The 19265-nt window shown below is 54.7% G+C and overlaps 1 protein-coding gene across 1 annotated transcript in view; it reads left to right on the top strand.

The window, feature by feature from the left end:
• The window catches only part of PTPRH (protein tyrosine phosphatase, receptor type H), a 19328-nt gene extending 553 nt beyond the window's left edge, over nt 1-18775 (top strand). Inside the window, exons 2-18 of the mRNA XM_008065085.1 lie at nt 234-267; nt 2619-2885; nt 5288-5551; nt 6907-7173; nt 8255-8524; nt 9726-10037; nt 10439-10705; nt 14296-14374; nt 14490-14537; nt 14989-15079; nt 16169-16259; nt 16562-16638; nt 16740-16874; nt 17175-17297; nt 17477-17637; nt 18382-18517; nt 18626-18775. Of these exons, the coding sequence (XP_008063276.1) occupies nt 234-267; nt 2619-2885; nt 5288-5551; nt 6907-7173; nt 8255-8524; nt 9726-10037; nt 10439-10705; nt 14296-14374; nt 14490-14537; nt 14989-15079; nt 16169-16259; nt 16562-16638; nt 16740-16874; nt 17175-17297; nt 17477-17637; nt 18382-18517; nt 18626-18775 (2772 nt within the window). The remainder of the gene's footprint in view (nt 1-233; nt 268-2618; nt 2886-5287; nt 5552-6906; nt 7174-8254; nt 8525-9725; nt 10038-10438; nt 10706-14295; nt 14375-14489; nt 14538-14988; nt 15080-16168; nt 16260-16561; nt 16639-16739; nt 16875-17174; nt 17298-17476; nt 17638-18381; nt 18518-18625) is intronic.
• Nucleotides 18776-19265: the final 490 nt, after the last annotated feature.

Raw genomic sequence — 19265 nt, 5'->3', positions numbered from 1 at the left:
TGGAGCTCCACCCCGCCACGTCTCCTCCCTCCCCCACCCACGACAGAGGGACATTGGGGTGACCTTTGTCACCGCCCGGCCCCACACGGCCCCTCCTCTCCCCAGGCCGGGGTGACTCATGGGAGCAGGACAGAGGCCTGGGGGCCGGCCGGCTAGCCCACCCTACCCCACAGCCCCACCTAGGCGGAGACCCATGGGCCTCCAGTCTGATCCTCCTCCCTGGGTCTCCGTAGGGCCTGTGCAGCTGGTTGGGAGCCAGAGCGGAAGGTGAGTGACCCCTGTGAACTCACAGCCCCCCAGAGAGATGGGGTCTCGGCTCCCGTGAGCCTCTGGGGGTCCCTCCGGGTCTGCTGCCCACGCAGGGGCTTGTGAAGTCCATTTCTAGGCCTAGGGCAACAGCTTGGGGTGATGGGGGTGGTACTGGTCTGCTCCCTGCTCACTGTGGAACCCCTCCCAATGCCTAGATCCCGGCCCCGCTGTGAAGAACCTGACTGTGGTGACTCAGAACACCAGCTCCATCTCCCTGGCCTGGGTGGCCCCCGAGAGCTCGGGCACCCAGTACACCTACTGGGTCCAGTGCACCGGAGTCGACAAAAATGAAACCCAGAACACCACAGACACCAGTCACACTGTGGGGGGACTTGCCTCGGCCTCTTGGTATATCTTTTCTGTGTGGGCAGTGAAGAACGGAGTAGCTGGCCCCAATACAACAGTCAAGGGAGCCACAGGTGAGAAGCCCCCACATCCGCTCCCTTCTTCGTTCCCTTTCGTTTTGAGAAGAAGGTGGTTGGATGTGGCTGAGAACCTGCAAGAGAATGGGTGAGATCTTCTGGCCTCTACTCAGGGCAGAGTGTCTCTCTCTCTCTCTCTCTCTCTCTCTCTCTCTTTTTTTTGAGTCAGAGTCTCACTCTGCCACCCAAGCTGGAGGGCATTGGCACACTCCCGGCCACCGCAGCCTCGACCTGCTGGGTACAGGCGGTTCTTCCACCTCTGCCTTTCAAGTAGTCAGAACTACAGGCGTGTGCCACCACGCTCAGTTAATTTTTTGATTTATTGTAGAGATGAGGTTTCGCCAAGTTGACCAGGCTGGTCTTGAACCCCTGAAATTAGGCAATCCACTCACCTCTGCTTCCAAAGTGCTGAGATGACAGGCGTGAGCCACCATGCCCGGCTGAGTGTGTCCCTGTTAGTGATCAGGGCTGTATGGGGACAAAGGTATGGCACCTGAGTTCGGGGGATTAGGGATTCCAGAATGTGGATACTCTGGCCTCTGATTCTTCTTCTAGTTCCAAAATGTATCATCTTGAGCATGGATGCTCAGGCCGTCAGCTCCACCCTGATGGGTATTTCTCCTACTCGAGGCCTTGGTCGTCAGTAGGGTAGCCACTGGTCATGTGTGGTTATTTTTTTTTATTTTTTTGAGTTGGAGTCTCACTCTGTCGCCCAGGCTGGAGTGCAGTGGCACACTCACAGCCACCCCAGCCTCAACCTGCTGGGTTCAGGGAATCCTTCTGCCTCAGGCTTCCAAGTAGCTGGAACTATAGGTGCATGCCACCATGCCTGGCTAATTTTTTTTCATTTATTGTATAGACGAGGTCTCGCGAAGTTGCCCAGGCTGATCTCAAACCTGTGGGCTCAAGCAATCCTCTCACCTTGGCCTCCCAAAGTGCTGGGATTATAGGCATGAGCCTGGCCTCATGTGGGTTATTTAAACAACTTTTTGAGTCAGAGCCTCACTCTGTCGCCCAGACTGGAGTGCAATAGCATGATCACATACCACCATGGCCTCCTGGGCTCAGGCAATCCTTCCACCTCAGCCTCCCGAGTTGCTAGGACTACAGGCAGACATCACCAGCCCAGGTTAATTTTTTGATTTTTTTGTAGAGATGAAGTCTCGAACTTCTGGTCTCAAGTGATCCCCCCGCCTCCGCCTCCCAAAGTGTTGGGATGACAGGCATGAGCCACCATGCCTAGCCTCTGTTTAAATTTAAGGTCACTGATATCACACACTATTGCCAATTTGGTTCCACACATCGCGTACATCGGAAAGGGACTCCCAGTTCCCCCATCTCCACTGGGAATCTCCCACCCTGTGGAAGGCAAGAGAGCATTTCCGACATTGCAGGACTCCGGCGTCAGTGCTGGCCCAGGTCTTTGTCACTCAAGCATGGCCCAGCGCAGGGCAGTGACCTCTTTCCGAGGCTTCACCTCCATGACCACATCCCACCAAAGGCCCCTCCTTCTTAGATGGTCACACTGGGGATTTGGTTTCAACATGTGAACTTGGGGGCATAAACACTCGGACCAGACAGTACTTGTCGCACAGCCCTTGTGTGGGCCACGTCTGCTCCCCAAGAGCTGGGTAGACACACAGAATCTTGGCCCATCCCAGCCCATCCCAGCCCATCCCGGCCCTGCCAGCTCAGAACCGTCGAGCCCGGTCCCCAGGCTGTGAACACCTTGGACTGTGTGGAAATCCTGGGTCTAGACCACACACCCTGCACCAGCTGGCAGCAGCCATTGAGGGTGGACTGGGGACTTTGGGGGCCCGCAAGCCTCTCGGCTGGTCCCCACTGTTTACCCCTCACTCACACTGAATCCTCTTCCTGATTTCCCAGCCCCCGGCCCCGTGAGGAACCTGACTGTGGTGACTCAGAACACCAGCTCCATCACCCTGGCCTGGGAGCGCCCGGACGGCCCGGACAACCTGAACTACAGTTACTGGGTCCAGTGCACCGGAGCTGGCAGAAATGACACCCAGAACACCACCACAGACACCAGCATCACGGTAGACAGACTCGAACCCGGCTCCTTGTATGAGTTCCAGATATGGGTGGAAAAGAACGGAGTCAACAGCTCCCGGGAGGCTCGACCTACAGCCACCGGTGAGGGGTGGTCGCCATCCATGTTCTTCCTTATGTTTTTTAAGGGGGAGGGGTTGAGGCCAGACAGGAGAATGTGGTAGGTTTGGGAGTCCAGGAGGAGGACAGCAGAGACCACACAGGAGAATCCCAGTGTTCCTTACTTTTGTTGCTCTTGTTTGTTTTTCTTTCTTTTTTCTTTTCTTTTTTTTTTTTGGAGTCAGGGTCTCACCCTGTGTTGCCCAGGCTGGAGTGCAGTGGCATAATCACAACTCACCCCAGCCCCGACCTGCTGGGCTCAAGCGCCTCAGCCTTCCAAGTAGCTGGAGTTACAGGCACGAGACACCACGCCCAGCTAACTTTTTGATTTATTGTAGAGACAAGGTCTCATCAAGTTGCCCAGGCTGGTCTCGAACCCCTGGGCTCAGGCAATCCTCTTGCCTTGGCCTCCCAAAGTGCTGGGATGACAGGCTTGAGCCACTGCACCTGACCCTGTTTGTTTTTATTTATTTATTTCAGTCAGGATCTCACTTCATTGCCCAGGCTGGGGTACAGTGGCACGATCATGGCTCACTGTCACCTCAACCTCCTGGGCTTGAAAGGTGCTAACCCATACCTGGCTAATTGTTTTATTTTTTGTAGAGACGAGGTCTCATTATGTTTCCCAGGCTGGTCTCGAACTCCCGGTCTCAAGCGATCCTCTCGCCTTGGCCTCAGAGCATTGGGATTACAGGTGTGAGCCGCCACGCCTGGTTGTTGTTGTTTTTGAGACAGGGTCTCGTTCTGTCACCCAGGCTGGACTGAGGTCATGTGATCATAACTCATGGCAGCCTTGATCTCCTGGGCTCAACTGATCAACCTCAACCTCCCGAGTAGCTAGGACTACAGGTGCATGCCATCATGCCTTTCTATTCTTTTAATTTGTGTAGTCACAAGGTCTCTATATGTTGCCCAGGCTGATCTGCAACTCCTGGCCTCCAGCAATCCTCCCACCTCAGCCTCCTCAGGAGTTAGGAACTATAGGCTTATACCACCATACTCAGCTAATTTTTTATTTTTATTTTTTATAACACAGGGTCAGGTCTCACTATTTTGCTTAGGCTGGTCTTGAACTCCTGGCCTTTTGACTTGGAGTCTCACTCTGTCGCCAGGGCTGGAGGGCAGTGGCACACTCCTGGGCACCGCAGCCTCGACCTGCTGGGCTCTGGCGATCCTTCTGCCTCAGCCTTCCAAGTAGCTGGAACCACAGACATGCACCCCTACACCTGGCTAATATTTAAAAAAAATTATTGTGGAGACAAGGTCTCGCCAAATTGCCCAGGCTGGTCTTGAACCTGTGGGCTCAGGCAGTCTGCAATCCTCTCACCTCTGCCTCCCAAAGTGCAAGGATTACAGGCATGAACCTCTACGCCTGGCCTGAATTTCAATTTTCTTGTTTTGTTTTGCTTTTTTGAGTTGGAGTCTCACTCTGTCCCTCAGACTGGAGTGCAGTGGCACACTCCTGGGCACCACAGCCTCAATCTACTGGGCTCCGGCGATCCTTCCACCTCTGCCTCTCGAGGAGTTGAAATTATAGGTGTGTGCTACCACGCCTGGCTAATTTTTGATTTATTGTAAAGATGAGGGCTCGTCAAGTTGCCCAGGTGGATCTCGAACCCACAGACTCAGGCAATTCACTCGCCTTGGCCCCCCAAAGTGCTGGGATTATAGGCATCAGCTTCCACCCCCGGCCTGAATTTCAATTTTCTACCATCCACACCGAAATAAGTAAAAAGAAACAGGTGAAGCCGGGCTCGGTGGCTCAGCCTGTAATCTTGCGCCTTGGGAGGCTGAGGTGAGTGAATTGCCTGAGCCCACAGGTTCGAGACCCACCTGGGCCACTTGGTGAGACCTCATCTCTACAATGAATCAAAAAAATTAGCCGGGCATGGTAGCGCACGCCTGTAGTTCCAGCTACTTGGAAGGCTGAGGCGGAAGGATCGCCGGAGCCCAGCAAGTCGAGGCTGCGGTGGCCAGGAGCGGCCACTGCACTCCAGTCTGGGCGACAGAGTGAGACTCCAACTCAAAAAAAAAAAAAAGAAAAGAAACAGGTGAAATGAATTCTCATGCGATATTTTAGATACTCCATCTGATCCAGAATATTACCCTTTCAACACGTAACTGATATTTCAAAAGATTGGCGAGACAGTTGGCCTTCCTAATTTTGCATCAGCCCTTCACGATGCAAGGTCTTACACTCAAGGCAGCTCTGAGTTCACACAGGGCAAATCACGAGAGCTCAGTTGCCACATGGAGCTCTAGGCCACCCTGTTGGCCAGCGCAGGGCTGGGCCACCCGCCTGCCCCTGCAGGCCCAGGGTTGAGGGAGGGCTGGCAAGCCTGAGGGCTGGAAACACAGCTAATGTCCCCTCCTGCCTCAATTTTCAGCTCCTAACCCCGTGAGGAACCTGACGGTGGTGACTCAGAACACAAGCTCCATCATCCTGGCTTGGGAGGCCCCCCAGGACCTGAACACATCGAATTACATCTATTGGATCCAGTGCATTGGAAACTACAAAAATGAGAACCAGAGCACCAGAGACACCAGTGTCACAGTGGGCGAACTCGAACCTGGATCCTTGTATGAGTTTCAGATATGGGCGGAAAAGAATGGAGTCAACAGCTCCCAGGAGGCTCGACATGTGGCCACCGGTGAGGGGCAGTTGCCATCCGTGGTTTTTGTTTGTTTGTTTGTTTTGAGTCCGAGTCTTCTGTCGCCCAGACTGGAGTGTAGTGGTACCCTCATGGCCACCACAGCCTCAACCTGCTGGGCTCAGGCAATCCTTCCGCCTCAGCCTTCCAAGCAGCCGGAACTACAGGCCAGCACCACCATGCCCAGTTAATTTTTTTATTTATTGTAGAAATGAGGTCTCACCAAGTTGTCGTGGCTAGTCTCGAACCCGTGGGCTCAGGCAATCCACTCACCTTGGCCTCCCAAAGTGCTGGGATTGTAGGCATGAGCCACTGTCTCCGGCCCACTTACTTTTTTTTAAGGAAAGTAATTGGGGTGGCTGAGGACAGGCAGGGGCACTTGGCTGATTGTCCAGCCCATCATCCCTTTGGGCCACTGCAAGCCAGACACTCAAGTCCACGTCCTGCGGCAGCCTCTGCTCATATGAGGAAAGAATGCCCCTGGTGTCTCTGGGTTCTAAACTGGGGATGGCTGGGTCTAGGACTCTCTGGAGTGTAGACCATAGTGCCAAGGAGTGTCTTCTTGCCCAAACAGGCATGTATAGGGGCCAAGGCATGTGGCCTGAGCACTAGAGAAATTAGATTCTGTGAATGGGGACACTCTGACCCTTTGGCTCTTCTCCTAGTTCCCGGCTATGTTGCAATTGAAGATGAAAGCTGGGTTTCTCAGCCGCATCACACTGGTGTGGCCAGCTCCCTCTCCACCTCCTCCGTCCAACACGTCACCCACAAGCCACAAGTGGTTGTTAATTGTAGCCTTACCCAAGACCCATGAAACTGCAAACTCAGTTTCACACTTCATGGACCCAAAAGCCCTGTTGAGGTCGCCCCATCCTCCACAGGGCTGGCGCCCCTGTTTTGGGCAGGGAGAGAACCCAACTTCCTCATTGCAGACCCCTCACCCTGACTGACTTTCAGGGCGAGGACCCCTTTCCTGAGGCTCCACCCCATGACCTCATCCCCTCCCAAGGGCCCCTCCCCTTAAAACAATCCCGCTGGGGATGGAGTTTCGACCTGTGAACTTGGGGTATGCAGATATTCAGGCCAGAGCAGTACTCGGCACCTGGCCCATGTGTGGGCCGTGTCCTGGTCCCCCAGAGAGTGCAGAAGCCCAGGCCCACCCTGGGCATCGAATACGACCCCCCGGGATGTAGACTCACTTGGATGTGTGGGAAGCCCTGGTCTAGACCCCACACCCCTCACCTACGGGCAGTGGCCACTGAGGTGGACAGGGGACTTCGAGGGCCCCAAATCCCCCCCGCTGGTCCCCACTGCGTTTGCACCCTGCACACGGCATCTTCTTCCTGATTCTCCAGCCCCCTGCACAGTGAGAAATCTGTCTTTGGAGCATCGGACCAATAACTCCATCACCCTGAGGTGGATGGTCCCCGAGGACCCAGACACTGGGGGCTACACCTACTGGGTCGAGCATGCTGGAAGTGATGGCAGACCTGAGCCCCAAAACACAACGAACACTAGCGTGACAGCTAAAGGACTTGAATCCGGGACGTCGTATGCGTTCTCTGTGTGGGCAGTGAAGCACGGAGTGCCTGGCTCCAGGAAGAACCTCAACATCGCCACAGGTGAGAAGTCTCAATGCTTGCCCTCTGTTAAGGTGAGAGGTGATGAACCCGCAAGGCTGGGCATGGTGGCTCACACTCGGAATCCCAGCACTTTGGGAGGCCAAGGCAGGAGGATCACTTGAGCCCAGGAGTTCGACACCAGCCTGGGCAACACAGCAAGACCTCATCTCTACAAAAAATAAAAATTAGCCAGGCATGGTGGCATGCGCCTGTAGTCCCAGTTACTTGGGAGGATGAGGCAGGGGGATCATTGGAGCTCAGAGTTAGAGGCTGCAGTGAGCTGTGATTGGACCACTGTACCAAGCCTGGGCAACAGAGTGAGACCCCATCTTGTGGCCGGGCAGTGGGGAGGGAAGGGTTGCTTCTATCCCTGTTGGATTAAAGAACACTCTTTATTCTAACTGACCAGTCTAGAGGTATCCTCAGAGGATCCTAAACACAGTCTGGCCAGCAGATGCTCAGAAAATATCTACTAAGTCCCAGGCGCAGCGGCTCATGCCTGTAAGGTGAGAGGATCACTTCAGTCCAGGAGTTTGAGACCCACCTGGGCAATTGGCAAGACCTTCTCTTTAAGGGAAAAAAAATTAACCGGGCACGGTAGTTCACACCTATAATCCCAGCAATTAGGGAGGCTGAGGTGAGAGCATTGCCTGAACCCACGGGTTCAATACCAGCCTGGGCAACTAGGTGAGACCTTGTCTCTACAATAAATCAAAAAATAAGCTGGGTGTGTCAGCACATGCACTGTAGTCCCAGCTACTTGGAAGGCTGAGGCAGAAGGATCGCATGAGCCCAGCAGGGTGAAGCTGGGGTGGCCATGAGCATGCCATTGCGCTCCAGCCTGGGCGACAGAGTGAGACTCCAACTAAAAAAAATAATATAATAATAGGAAGAACTGGCAAAGATGGTGACTACTTGGGGCCTGGGACCCGGGTCTTTAATCCGGGTCTCCCATGACTCCCCCTGCCCAAGTCCACAGGGGACATACCTTCCCCCGAGACAGGCTCTGCCCCAAAGATCTCCTGCGCTGGGCTCTGGACGTAGGGACGTGGGCATCCTGACTCTCTGCTCCTCCCGCCAGTCCCCAACCCAGTGACGGGTCTCCACGTGCGAGACCAGACCAACAGCTCCATCGCCCTGGGCTGGACAGCCCCCCAGGGCGCGGGTCACCCGCCCTACACCTACTTGGTCTCGTGGGCCAGGGAAGGCATTGCCAGCCCCGGGACCCTAAGCACCCCGAACACCAGCTTCATCCTGGAGAAGCTAGAGCCTGGCAGCCTGTACAACCTCACTGTCTGGGCATCGAGGAATGATGTCGTCAGCGATACCAGCACCCTCATGGCAACCACCGGTGAGATTCAGTCCGGTCTTGACCTGCTCTGTTGAGAGGGGGGAAGGGAAGAAACAGAGGGACTTCAGAGTTTCTGGGAAATGAGGGGTGGCCGTTGCACTCCAGCCTCATGGGAGCTTGAACCTTGTCCCATTCCTAGGGTCTTCATTCCCCCACAACCAGGGCCTCCAAACCATGGGGTCGGTCTCTTCTGCCTGTGGGAATGGGCACTGTGGGGTTGGGGAGGGCCGTGACTGTCTGGCACCTCCTCTCGGAAGCTGGCAAAGCTCTCCCCTGGGTGACTGTCAGCAACTGGCACCACAGATTTAAATTACCAAGGGGGCCCACCTCTCAGCCTCCACATAGTGAGTCCCATGCGTGATAGGAATCAGAATTAATTCTAGGACAAGGTTGACACAGAGGGATGGAACTGGGATCTCTTTAACCTTTGGCCGTTTGGGCTAAAAAGACTAAAGTTGGAGCCAGGTGCAGTGGCTCACACCTATAATTCCAGCACTTTGGGAGGCTGAGGCAGGAGGATCGCTTGAGCCCAGGAATTCAAGACCAGGCTGGGCAATATAGCTAGATGGTGTTCTAAAAAAAATTACTGGGTTGTGGTGGTGACACACACCTGTAGTCCCAGCTACTTGGGAGGCTGAGGCAGGAGGATCGCCTGAGCCCAGAAGGTCGAGGCTGTGGTGAGCTGTAAAAGCGCCACTGCACTCCAGCCTGGGTGACAGAGTAAGACTCTGACTCAAAAAAAAAAGAAAAAGGATGAAGTTGGCAGCTCCTTCTGGAAACATGGTGTGTCTCATGTGAGAAGGGAGCCTGTGCAGACTGCTCTTGGGAGAGACAATATGGGGAGGTCAAACTTTTAGGGCTGTGAAATTATGGACTACAAATCCCATCAGGCCACAGGGCCAAGACTCCATAAACTACGGTGACATGGGGTGCAAGAATTCATGGGAGTTGTAGTTTCAGGGGACTTGCGTCCACTTGGGAAGAATGGGGCAATGTGATGGGTAGGGAGTCGGGACAGAAAGGACCCAAGAGATCCCGGAGCCACAGTCCTTGGGCGTCTGGGCTCTTTTCTGTGGTTCATCCTTCCTAGTCCCTGGAGCCATGGATAACTGGGGCATCTTTGCTGGGAGGGGGAGGCGGGCAGGCTCGACAGAGGGTCTCTGAGGACACAGCCTCTCAGGCTTCTGTCCTCACCTCTCAGCTCCCAGTGAGGTCACGGATCTGCAGAACAAGACGCAGACCAACCACTCAGTCACCCTGCAGTGGATGGCTCCCGCAGACCCCTACTCCCAGCTCTACAGGTACCGGGTCCAGTGGGCCAGCGGGGGACATCCTCAGCTGGTCCCCAAGGAGAGAGGTCCTCAAGGAGAGAGGTTCAACCTATCCGCTGACTGGACCACCGAGACTTGGTACAAGGTGGAGGCTCTCGAACCCGGGACTCTGTACAACTTCAGCGTGTGGGCGGAAAGGAACAATGTGGCCAGTTCCACACGGAGCCACCATGCGTCCACAGGTGAGATGCCCCGCCCCGGGTGGGCGGGGATCCCTTCCTGGTGGGTGGGGTTCCTGTTCCCTGGTGGGTGGTGCTCCCTTTCCCTGGTGGGCGGGGCTTAGGGCAGGGGCCTTGCGGTGTGGGAGCCCGTGAGAGATGACAGGACTACAAATCCCATTAGGCCATGGGGCACGACTTTATGAGCTACAGTGACAGAGCGAGCCCACAGCCTCATGGGAGTTGTAGTTTAAGTGGACCTAATTGTGTCCATCAGAGGAGAACAGAAAATGAGATATTTTAATTTGGGGATGGGAGGGATGGGCTAGTCGCAGAGAACTGGCCTAACCAGTGGTCGTGGTGGGGGTGGGAGTGGAGGCCACCTTGGATGGTCCCTCCTGACTCTTCTCATTCCCTTCTCCCAGCCCCAAACGCCGTCACTATCACCTCCTGCGTCAGCGCCTCGGGGGGCTATGGGGTCATCCTGACCTGGTCCTGCCCCTCCGGAGGCTATGAGGTCTTCGAGCTGGAGGTGGGCGGGCAGCGGGACTCCCCGGACAGGTCGTCCTGTGGGCGTGGCGTGTCCGTATCAGGTCTCGGGCCGGCTGAGTCCTATCAGGCCACCATCATCACTGTCTGGGACGGAATGAGGGCCCCATCTGCCCCTGTGACCTGTCACACGGAGAGTACAGGTGAGCAGAGCTGCTCCAGCCAGGGAGCCGAGACCCCCTCAGGGCCTGTTGTGGGAGAATCCACTGGATGTTTATGTTTGTTTGTCTTTTGTTTCTTGTTTCCTTTACAACAACTTTGTTTAAATAGAATTCGCATAACATACAATTCATCCACTTCAATGTACAATTCAATAACTTTAGTACATTCAAAGTATCGTGCAGCCAGTTTAGAACATTTAGAACAAGCTGGGCCCAGTGACTCACACCTGTAATCCCAGCACTTTGGGAGGTGAAAGCGAAAGGATTGGGGTTTGAGACCAGCCTGGGCAACTTGAAGAGACCTCGTCTCTACAATAAACCAAAAAATTAGCCAGGTATGGTGGCGCATGCCTGTGGTTCCAGCTACTTGGAAGGCTGAGGCAGAAGGATCACCTGAGCCCAGCAAGTCAAGGGTGCAGTGGCCATGAGCATGTCCCTACCAGCCTGAACAACAGAGTGAGACTCTGACTCAAAAAAAGAAAAAAATTAGAATATTTATTACCCCAAACAAAAAACCCACTGCCCTTAGTCATCACCCCTTAATTCCAGCTCCTCATCTACAGTTCTAATCTACTTTCTGTCTATATAGATTTGTCTATTCTAGACATTTCTTTTTTTTTTTTGAGTTGGAGTCTCACTCTGTCGCCCAGACTGGAGTGCAGTGGCCACTTCTGGCCACTGCAGCCTCTACCTGCTGGGCTCCAGCAATCCTTCCACTTCAGCCTTCCGAGTAGCTGGAACTACAGGTGCGCGCTACCACGCCAGGCTAATTTTTTTATTTATTGTAGAGATGAGGTCTCACCGAGTTGCCCAGGCAGGTCTCGAACCCGCGGGCTCAGGCAATCCACTCACCTCAGCCTCCCAAGGCGCAGGATTATAGGCTGAGCCACCGAGCCCAGCTGGACATTTCATAAAAATACCATCTTGGCTGGGTGTGGTGGCTCATACCTGTCATCCCAACATGCTGAGAGGCCAAAGTGGGAGGATTTCTTTTTCTTTTTCTTTTTCTTTTTTTGAGTTAGAGTCTCACTCTGTTGCCCAGACTGGAGCTCAGTGGCACGCTCCCGGCCACCGCAGCCTTGACCTACTGGGTTCCGGCGATCCTTCCACCTCAGCCTTCCAAGTAGCTGGACTACAGGCGCACGCTACCACACCCGGCTAATTTTTTATTTATTTTAGAGACGATGTCTCAACAAGTTGCCTGGGCTGGTCTTGAGCCTACGGGCTCAGGCAATCCACTCACCTTGGCCTCCCCAAGCACTGGGATTACAGGCTGAGCCACCGAGCCCGGCAGGAGGATTTCTTGAGCCCAGGGGTTCTAGACTAGCCTGGGAAACATAGCAGGACTCTCGTCTCTAGAAAAAATTTAAAAAATTAGCGGGGCATGGTGGTGCGCACTTGTTGTCACTCAGGAGGCTGAGGCAGAAGGAGGTCAAGGGTGCTGTGAACCATAATTGTGCCACTGTACCCCAGCCTGGGCAACAGAATGAGAGCCTAAATTTAAAAAAAGAAAAGAAAAAGAAAGCACCTTGCACTGTGTGGCCTTTTGTGCCTGGCTGTGTTCACCAATCATGATGTTTTCGAGGTTTGTTCATGAAGAACCATGAACCACAGATTCACTCCTTTCTACTGAGTTGTAAGATTACACTGTGTGAATGGATTAGGTTTCATTTATCCATTTGGTAGTTGACGGATTCATTGGGCTGTTTCTACTCTTTGGCTACTATGAGTAAAGCTGTTGTGAATATGCGTGTACATGTTATTGTTTGGACGGTTGTTTTTAATCTCTCTTGGAGCCGGGCTTGGTGGCTCAGCCTGTAATCCCACGCCTTTGAGAGGCTGAGGTGAGTGGATTGCCTGAGCCCGCGGGTTCGAGACCTGCCTGGGCAACTTGGCGAGACCTCGTCTCTACAATAAATCAAAATGAGCTGGATGTGGTAGTGCACACCTGTAGTTCCAGCTACTTGGAAGGCTGAGGTAGAAGGATCGCAGAGCCCAGCAGGTTGAGGCTGCGGTAGCTGGGAACGGCCACTGCACTCCAGTCTGGGTGATAGAGTGAGACTCCGACTCAAAAAAAAAAAAAAAAGAATCTATCTTGGGTATAGACCCTGGAGCGGAATTGCTGGATCACACAGTAACTGCGTTTAACTGCCAAATCTTTTTCCAGTGTGGCTTTGTCATTTTATATTTATCAAAGGGGGCATGTAATGAAGCTTAGAGCTTAGACTCTGGAAAGTTGTGACTATATATCATGGTAGTGGCCTTAGCATCATTTTTGCACCATCAGTTACATTCTAGGGCCGGGCGTGGTGACTCACGCCTGTAATCCCAGTACTTTGGGAGGCCAAGGTGAGAGGATCACCTGAAACCAGGGGTTTGAGACTAGCCTAGCCAGCTTGACAAGACCTGTCTCTACTATAAATAAAAAAATTTAGCTGGCCATGATGATGCTTGCCTCTGATCCCATCTACTCAGACGGCTGAGGTGGGAGGACCAGGAAGCTGACACTGCAGTAAGCTGCAATGCGATCATGTGTGGGCGAAAAGAGTGAGATCCCGACTCAAAAAAAAAAGAAAGAAAGAAAAGAAAAGCCATGTATAACTTTTGCCTCCCCCATAACAGCCCACTACTGGCCTTACTGATAACATGCTTTTTGTTGTTGTTTTGGTTTTTTTTTTTTGAATCAGAGTCTCACTCTGTCATCCAGGCTAGAGTGCAGTGGCATGCACACGGCCACCGCAGCCTCAACCTGCTGGGCTCAGATGATCCTTTCGCCTCAGCCTCCCAAGTAGCTGGGACTACAGACTTGTGCCACCATGCCCGAATGATTTTTTGATTTATTGTAGAGATGAGGTCTTGCCATGTAGCTCAGGCTGGTCTCGAACCCCTGAGCTCAGGCAATTCTCTCGTCTCTGCCTCCCAAAGATCTGGAATGACAGGTGTGAGCCACCATGCCTGGTCAATGAACACATGTTTTGTGTGCCATGTGGCTTATACACTGTATCATATACTGGTGAGCTAGAGAAATGAAGGTGTTATTAAGAAAACCATAAGGAAGAGAAAATCTATTTACTGCTCACCAAGTGGAAGTGGATCATTTACCATCCAGGTATCATCTTTTTGGTCCTGGCACCTAGCAGCTGAGGAGAAGGGAGGAGGAAGGAGTGGAGGAGGGGGAGGAGAGGGAAGGAAGATAGGGCTAGGGGGAGGGAAGAGGGGGAGAGAGGAGGAGGGAGAGGGGAGGAACAGGGGGAGGAGGGAGGAGGAAGAGAGGGAGGGAGGAGGAAGGTGGGGGGAGGAGGATGACCTTGCTGTCTCAGCGTGGCTGAGGCAGGAGAATATCTACATCTAAGTGGACCTGTGCAACTCGGACCCACGATGTTCAAGGGCACCTGCCTTTGGCCCAGGTCCTGGGAGGGGCAGGTGTGGCCAGGCAGGAGATGGCCTTGACCGGGCCATTCCCCCACTGGCATCAGTGTCTGTCTCGGGAGTTCTGACCACCGCTGGGAGGAATGGAGACGGGGTCCACAGACAAGCCCAGCCTCTAAGGGCCCTTGTGCCTTCTCCCGCAGGGGTCATCGTCGGAGCCATCATGGGCGTCCTCCTGCTTCTCCTACTGGTGGGCCTGCTGATTTTCTTCCTGAAGAAGAGGTGAGACTCTGTGTGGAACTGACTGTCTGGAAGGTGAAGGTCGGAGGAAGGAGGAGGAGAACCCCTGCTCCCAGCCTCACTCCCTGAGCCTGTCATCCCAATGTCCTTTTCCCAGGAACAAGAAGAGACAAGAGAAGGCAGTGCCTAAGGATATGGTCTTCAGGTGAGCGAGAGGTTTCAGGGGCCTATAATCCCAGAACTTTCTGCCATTACCTTGGGGTGTATTCCAGAGTGGCATCGCTGGACAAATCATACCTTTTGCCAAGCATGGTAGCTCGCACCTGTAATCTCAACGATGGGAGGCTGAGATGGGAGGATCGCTTGAGCCCAGGAGTTTGAGACCAGTCTAGACCACATAGCAAGACCTCATCTCTACAAAAAAATTTAAAAATTTACCAGGCATGGTGGTAGTCCCGGTTACTCAGGAAGCTTAGGTGGGAGGATTGCCTGAGCCCAGTAGGTTGAGGCTGCAGAGCCGTGATCGTGCCACTGTACTCCAGACTGAGCAACAGAGTGAGACGAATTCTTGAAAACAAGCAAACAATGCCTTTTCTTGTATCCCAAGAGCACAGGGTTCAAGGTTACCATCTTTTCTCTCCTCTCCCCACCCCTAGCTTCCCAGGGGACATCCTGGCCAAAGACTTTGCGGAGCATGTCAGGAAGAATGAGAAGGACAGCAACTGTGGCTTTGCTGAAGAGTACCAGGTGGGGTGAGGACTGGAGCCCAGACGCCACCCAGACCTTCCACACCCTTCGGGATTAAGCAAAAGCTGCAACATGAGTCTTGTTCGAGTGTGCAGAAAGTCACGGGCATGGTTGCCTTTCCAATTCATTGGAACCTTTTTTTTTTTTTTTTTGAGTCAGAGTCTCTGTCACTCAGGCTGGAGTGCAGTGGCACGCTCCCAGCCACCGCAGCCTCAACCTGCTGGGCTTAGGTGATCCTTCTGCCTCAGCCTTCCAAGTAGCCGGAAACACAGGCATGCACTACCATCCCTGGCTGATTTATTGTAGAGATGAGGTCTCACCAAGTTGCCCAGGCTGGTCTCGAACCCCTGGACTCAGACAATCCTCTCGCCTCCGCCTCCCAAAGTGCTGGGATTGCAGGTGTGAGCCACTGTGTCTGGCTTTTTTTTTTTTTTTTTTTTTAGTGACGAAGTCCTGCTATGTTGTCCAGGCTGGCCGCAATCTCCTGGACTCAAGCAATCCTCCTGCCTTGGCCTCCCAAAGTGCTGGGATTACAAGCATGAGCCACTGCGTTCAGCTTTTTTTTTTTTTTAAAGTGACGAGGTCCTGCTATGTTGTCCAGGTTGGTCGCAAACTTCTGGGATCAAGCAGTCCTCCCACCTTGATCTCCCAAAGTGCTGAGATTACAGGCATGAGCCACCGTGTCTGGCTTTTTTTTTTTTTTAATAGTGACGAGGTCCTGCTATGTTGTTCAGGCTGGTCTCAAACTCCTGGGCTCAAGTGATCCTCCCGTCTTGGCCTCCCAAAGTGCTGGGATGACAGGCTGAGCCACCATGCTGTGCTGGCCACAACTCAATGGAATCTTAAACCAAAGAGTAACTTCCCCCTTCCACCGGGAGGGTCTAGCCCCGACTCCTGCTCTCTTGCCTGCCTGAATAAGTCTCCTGACTTCCTAAATACCCCCAGATGCCCCACGGGGTGGTGGCACACACATGTTCTAGTTTTGTGGGTGCTGTAGGATTCTGGGGTGTAAGGGAAACGTGGGGGATGTCCTCGAGGGAAAGCAAAGAAAATCCCACACCCCACACTCCTCTCTGCCTCTGCCCCAAGCAACTGGCCCTGGAGAGCCATGACCAGCCTCAGATTATAGCCTCAGCCCTAGAGAACATGACCAAGAACCGCTACAGAAACGTGCTTCCTTGTGAGTCTTAAGTGTCCGCTGCCTTCATTCGCTGCCCTGATCCTGTCAACACCCCACCCCTGGTCCCCTCTCTTACCCCTGTGAAAACATGGCTCCTCCCCTGTGGGTCCCCTTGAGCCCTGTGGGTTCCCTTGAGCGCCTTCCTGGCCCACTCCCCACAACCGAGCTCCCTCCACCCCTCCCTCTTCATCCCTACATAGCTCCCAGTATCTCTCTGCATCTTGGCATGACTTCTGTCCCTGGGTCTCAATCTCTGGGTCCCTCTGCTCTCTGCTGTCACTGATGCTGGCCTCTTGCCCTAGATGACTGGTCACGCGTGCCCCTGAAGCCCATCCCCGGGGAGCCAGGCTCCGACTACATCAATGCCAGCTTCATACCTGTAAGGTCATGGGTGGGTCCCGAGGGATGTTAGCACACCTGGGGAGGTAAGGGCCGGAGGGGCCACCCCAAGCCCCCCTGACCTGCCTGCTCCCTCCCCAGGGTCTCTGGAGCCCCCAGGAGTTCATCGCGACTCAGGGCCCCCTGCCGCAGACCGTGGGTGACTTCTGGCGCCTGGTGTGGGAACAGCAGAGCTGTACCCTGGTCATGCTGACCAACTGTGTGGAGTCCGGCCGGGTGAGGGAGCCCCCTGGGTCCCAGCCCATGAGCCTGCCCCAGACATAAGCCAGTGTAGAGCCGGCCCCGGGCTCGGCAACTCCTCCAATGTGACCCTAGCTGCCTTTGAGGGGATGGCTCCCCGACCACATGCAGGGCACGAGGTGGATCACCCTGACCCGGGGATGGGGGGCGGTCCTTCCAGCTGGTGGGAGACTGCATCTGGTGGCCCCCTGCTAGGACAGGGGGGATCCCCCCGCTCTGAACAGAAGTGCCAGAGTGCTGAGGGGCGGCCCGTTCCCTGACCGCCTCCTCTTCCAGGTCAAGTGTGAGCATTACTGGCCCCTGGACACTCAGCCCTGCACCCACGGGCACCTGCGGGTGACCCTGGTGAGCGAGAAGGTGACGGAGAACTGGACGGTGCGAGACCTTCAGCTCCTCCAGGTGGGTCCCGCCAGCCCTGACACAGCCCCCCGCGGTCCCCGGGACACACTGCACACAGGCACGCTCTGTGAACTCTGACCTTGCACCCACTCCCCCAAGCAGCCACAGTGCACCCCAAGGAACCCCCAGTCCGCCCCCCACATACTTTTCTAGAGCCTGTGAGCCCTCCCACCTTCCAGGTGGAGGAACAGAAGACCCTGTCCGTGCGGCAGTTCCACTACCTGGCCTGGCCAGATCACGGCGCCCCCCACTCCCCGGAACCCTTGCTGGCTTTCTGGAAGGAGCTCCGGCAATGGCTGGACCAGGTGGTGGAGGGAGGCCCCCCCATCGTGCACTGCAGGTGAGGGCCCACCCGGAACCCTCTCCCTTGAGAGAACCAACCCCTTGGAACCTGGACAGTGGGGTTAGATGGGCCCTGGGGATGCACATGCTGAAGCATGCACATGAAGCAGATTAGGAAGACAGCACTTTGGGGGGGCCAAGGCAGGAGGATCGCTTGAGCCCAGGAGTTCAAGACCAGCCTGGGCAACATAGCAAGACTCCCCCACAAAAAATTTAAGGATTAACCAGGTGTGACGGCGTGTCCTTGTCGTCCTAGCTACTCAGGCAGGTGAAGTGGGAGGATTGCCTGTGCCCAGAAGTTTGAGCCTGTGGGGTGAGCTATGACTATACCACTGTGTGCTAGACTGGGTGACACAGTGAGACCCTGACTCAAATAAATAAATAGATAAATGTCACAGGATTGCTTACATTACAATGGCTAATTATATGTTGAAAGGAGTTTAGAAATGAGGAGCTCAGAGTTCACCTTCCTGGGTTGGAATCCCAACTTTGTTGCTTACTAGCTGAGTGAATTCACCTTGCTCTGGCTCGCCCATCTGCACAATGAGTGTGTTGACAGATCGCACTTCTCAGGCTTGGGGGGGCGGAAAGGGCCTGTGAGGCACTCAGCATGGGGTCTAGCCAGGGGACTAGCTCAAGGCTGGGTGTAGTCATCCTCCATAAACAGCCCTCCCTCCCTTCCAAGCTCCGGGTTCCCCCTGACCCGCCCGGCAGTCTGACCCTCTTCCTTGCCCCCCACTAGTGCTGGCGTGGGCCGCACAGGCACCCTCATCGCCCTGGATGTTCTGCTCCGGCAGCTGCAGAGCGAGGGCCTCGTGGGGCCCTTTGACTTCGTGAGGAAGATGAGAGGGAGCCGGCCACTGATGGTGCAGACGGAGGTGTCACAGGCCCCCCAGGACACGGGGCTGGGGCAGGGCCTGGGGGACCCTGGGGGTCAAAGTAGCCCAGCCCAGGAGGCGCCCCTCACTCCCCGGCCCCCTCCCTAGACCCAGTACGTCTTCCTGCACCAGTGCCTCCTGCGGTTCCTCGAGCAGTCAGCCTCAGCTCTGGTGGAGAAGGAAGCCATATACGAGAATGTGGCAAACCTCATCTACGAGAACGCAGATGCCATCCGCGCCCACAAGCTGGAGGTCTGAGTGCGGTGGGGGGAAGGGCTGAGCCAACAGGTGAATATCCCCACATTCTGCATCCCCACTTGTACCTGGATTCCTGGAAGAGCAGAAGGCTGGACTCCCAGACCCCTGGGCCCTGTGGGAGGAGGGACCGGGGCCCAATGCCTGTCTCCCCAGGGGAAAGGGGTCTGGGGGCTTCAGCTCCTGAGTCCCGTGGGGACTGCAGACCTGGACTCTTGGCTCCTGGAAGGAGGAGGGGGTGGTATTTGGATTTCCCAGTTCTTTGAGGGAGGTGGAAGCTGGGAGACCAGGCGTGAGAAGAAAACAGGCTGGAACCTGGATTCTGAGGAGAGAAGGAGGGAGGGAGGGAAGGAAGGGAGGAAGGGGAAAGGAAAGGAATAAATGAATTGGGGTCTGGAATTCTGGATCCTGCCTGCCCTACTTTTACTTGGAAACCAAATCAATCTTCCTCCATCTGGGGTTGGGGGGGGTCCCCTGTCCAAGGTCTCCCTGC

The sequence above is a fragment of the Carlito syrichta genome, unplaced genomic scaffold (genome assembly GCF_000164805.1).
Source record: "Carlito syrichta isolate Samal-C Ts95f unplaced genomic scaffold, Tarsius_syrichta-2.0.1 Scaffold308154, whole genome shotgun sequence".
Lineage (NCBI taxonomy): Eukaryota > Metazoa > Chordata > Mammalia > Primates > Tarsiidae > Carlito > Carlito syrichta.
Note: the sequence above shows the minus strand (reverse complement) of the source record. Positions and strands in the feature narration are given on the sequence as shown.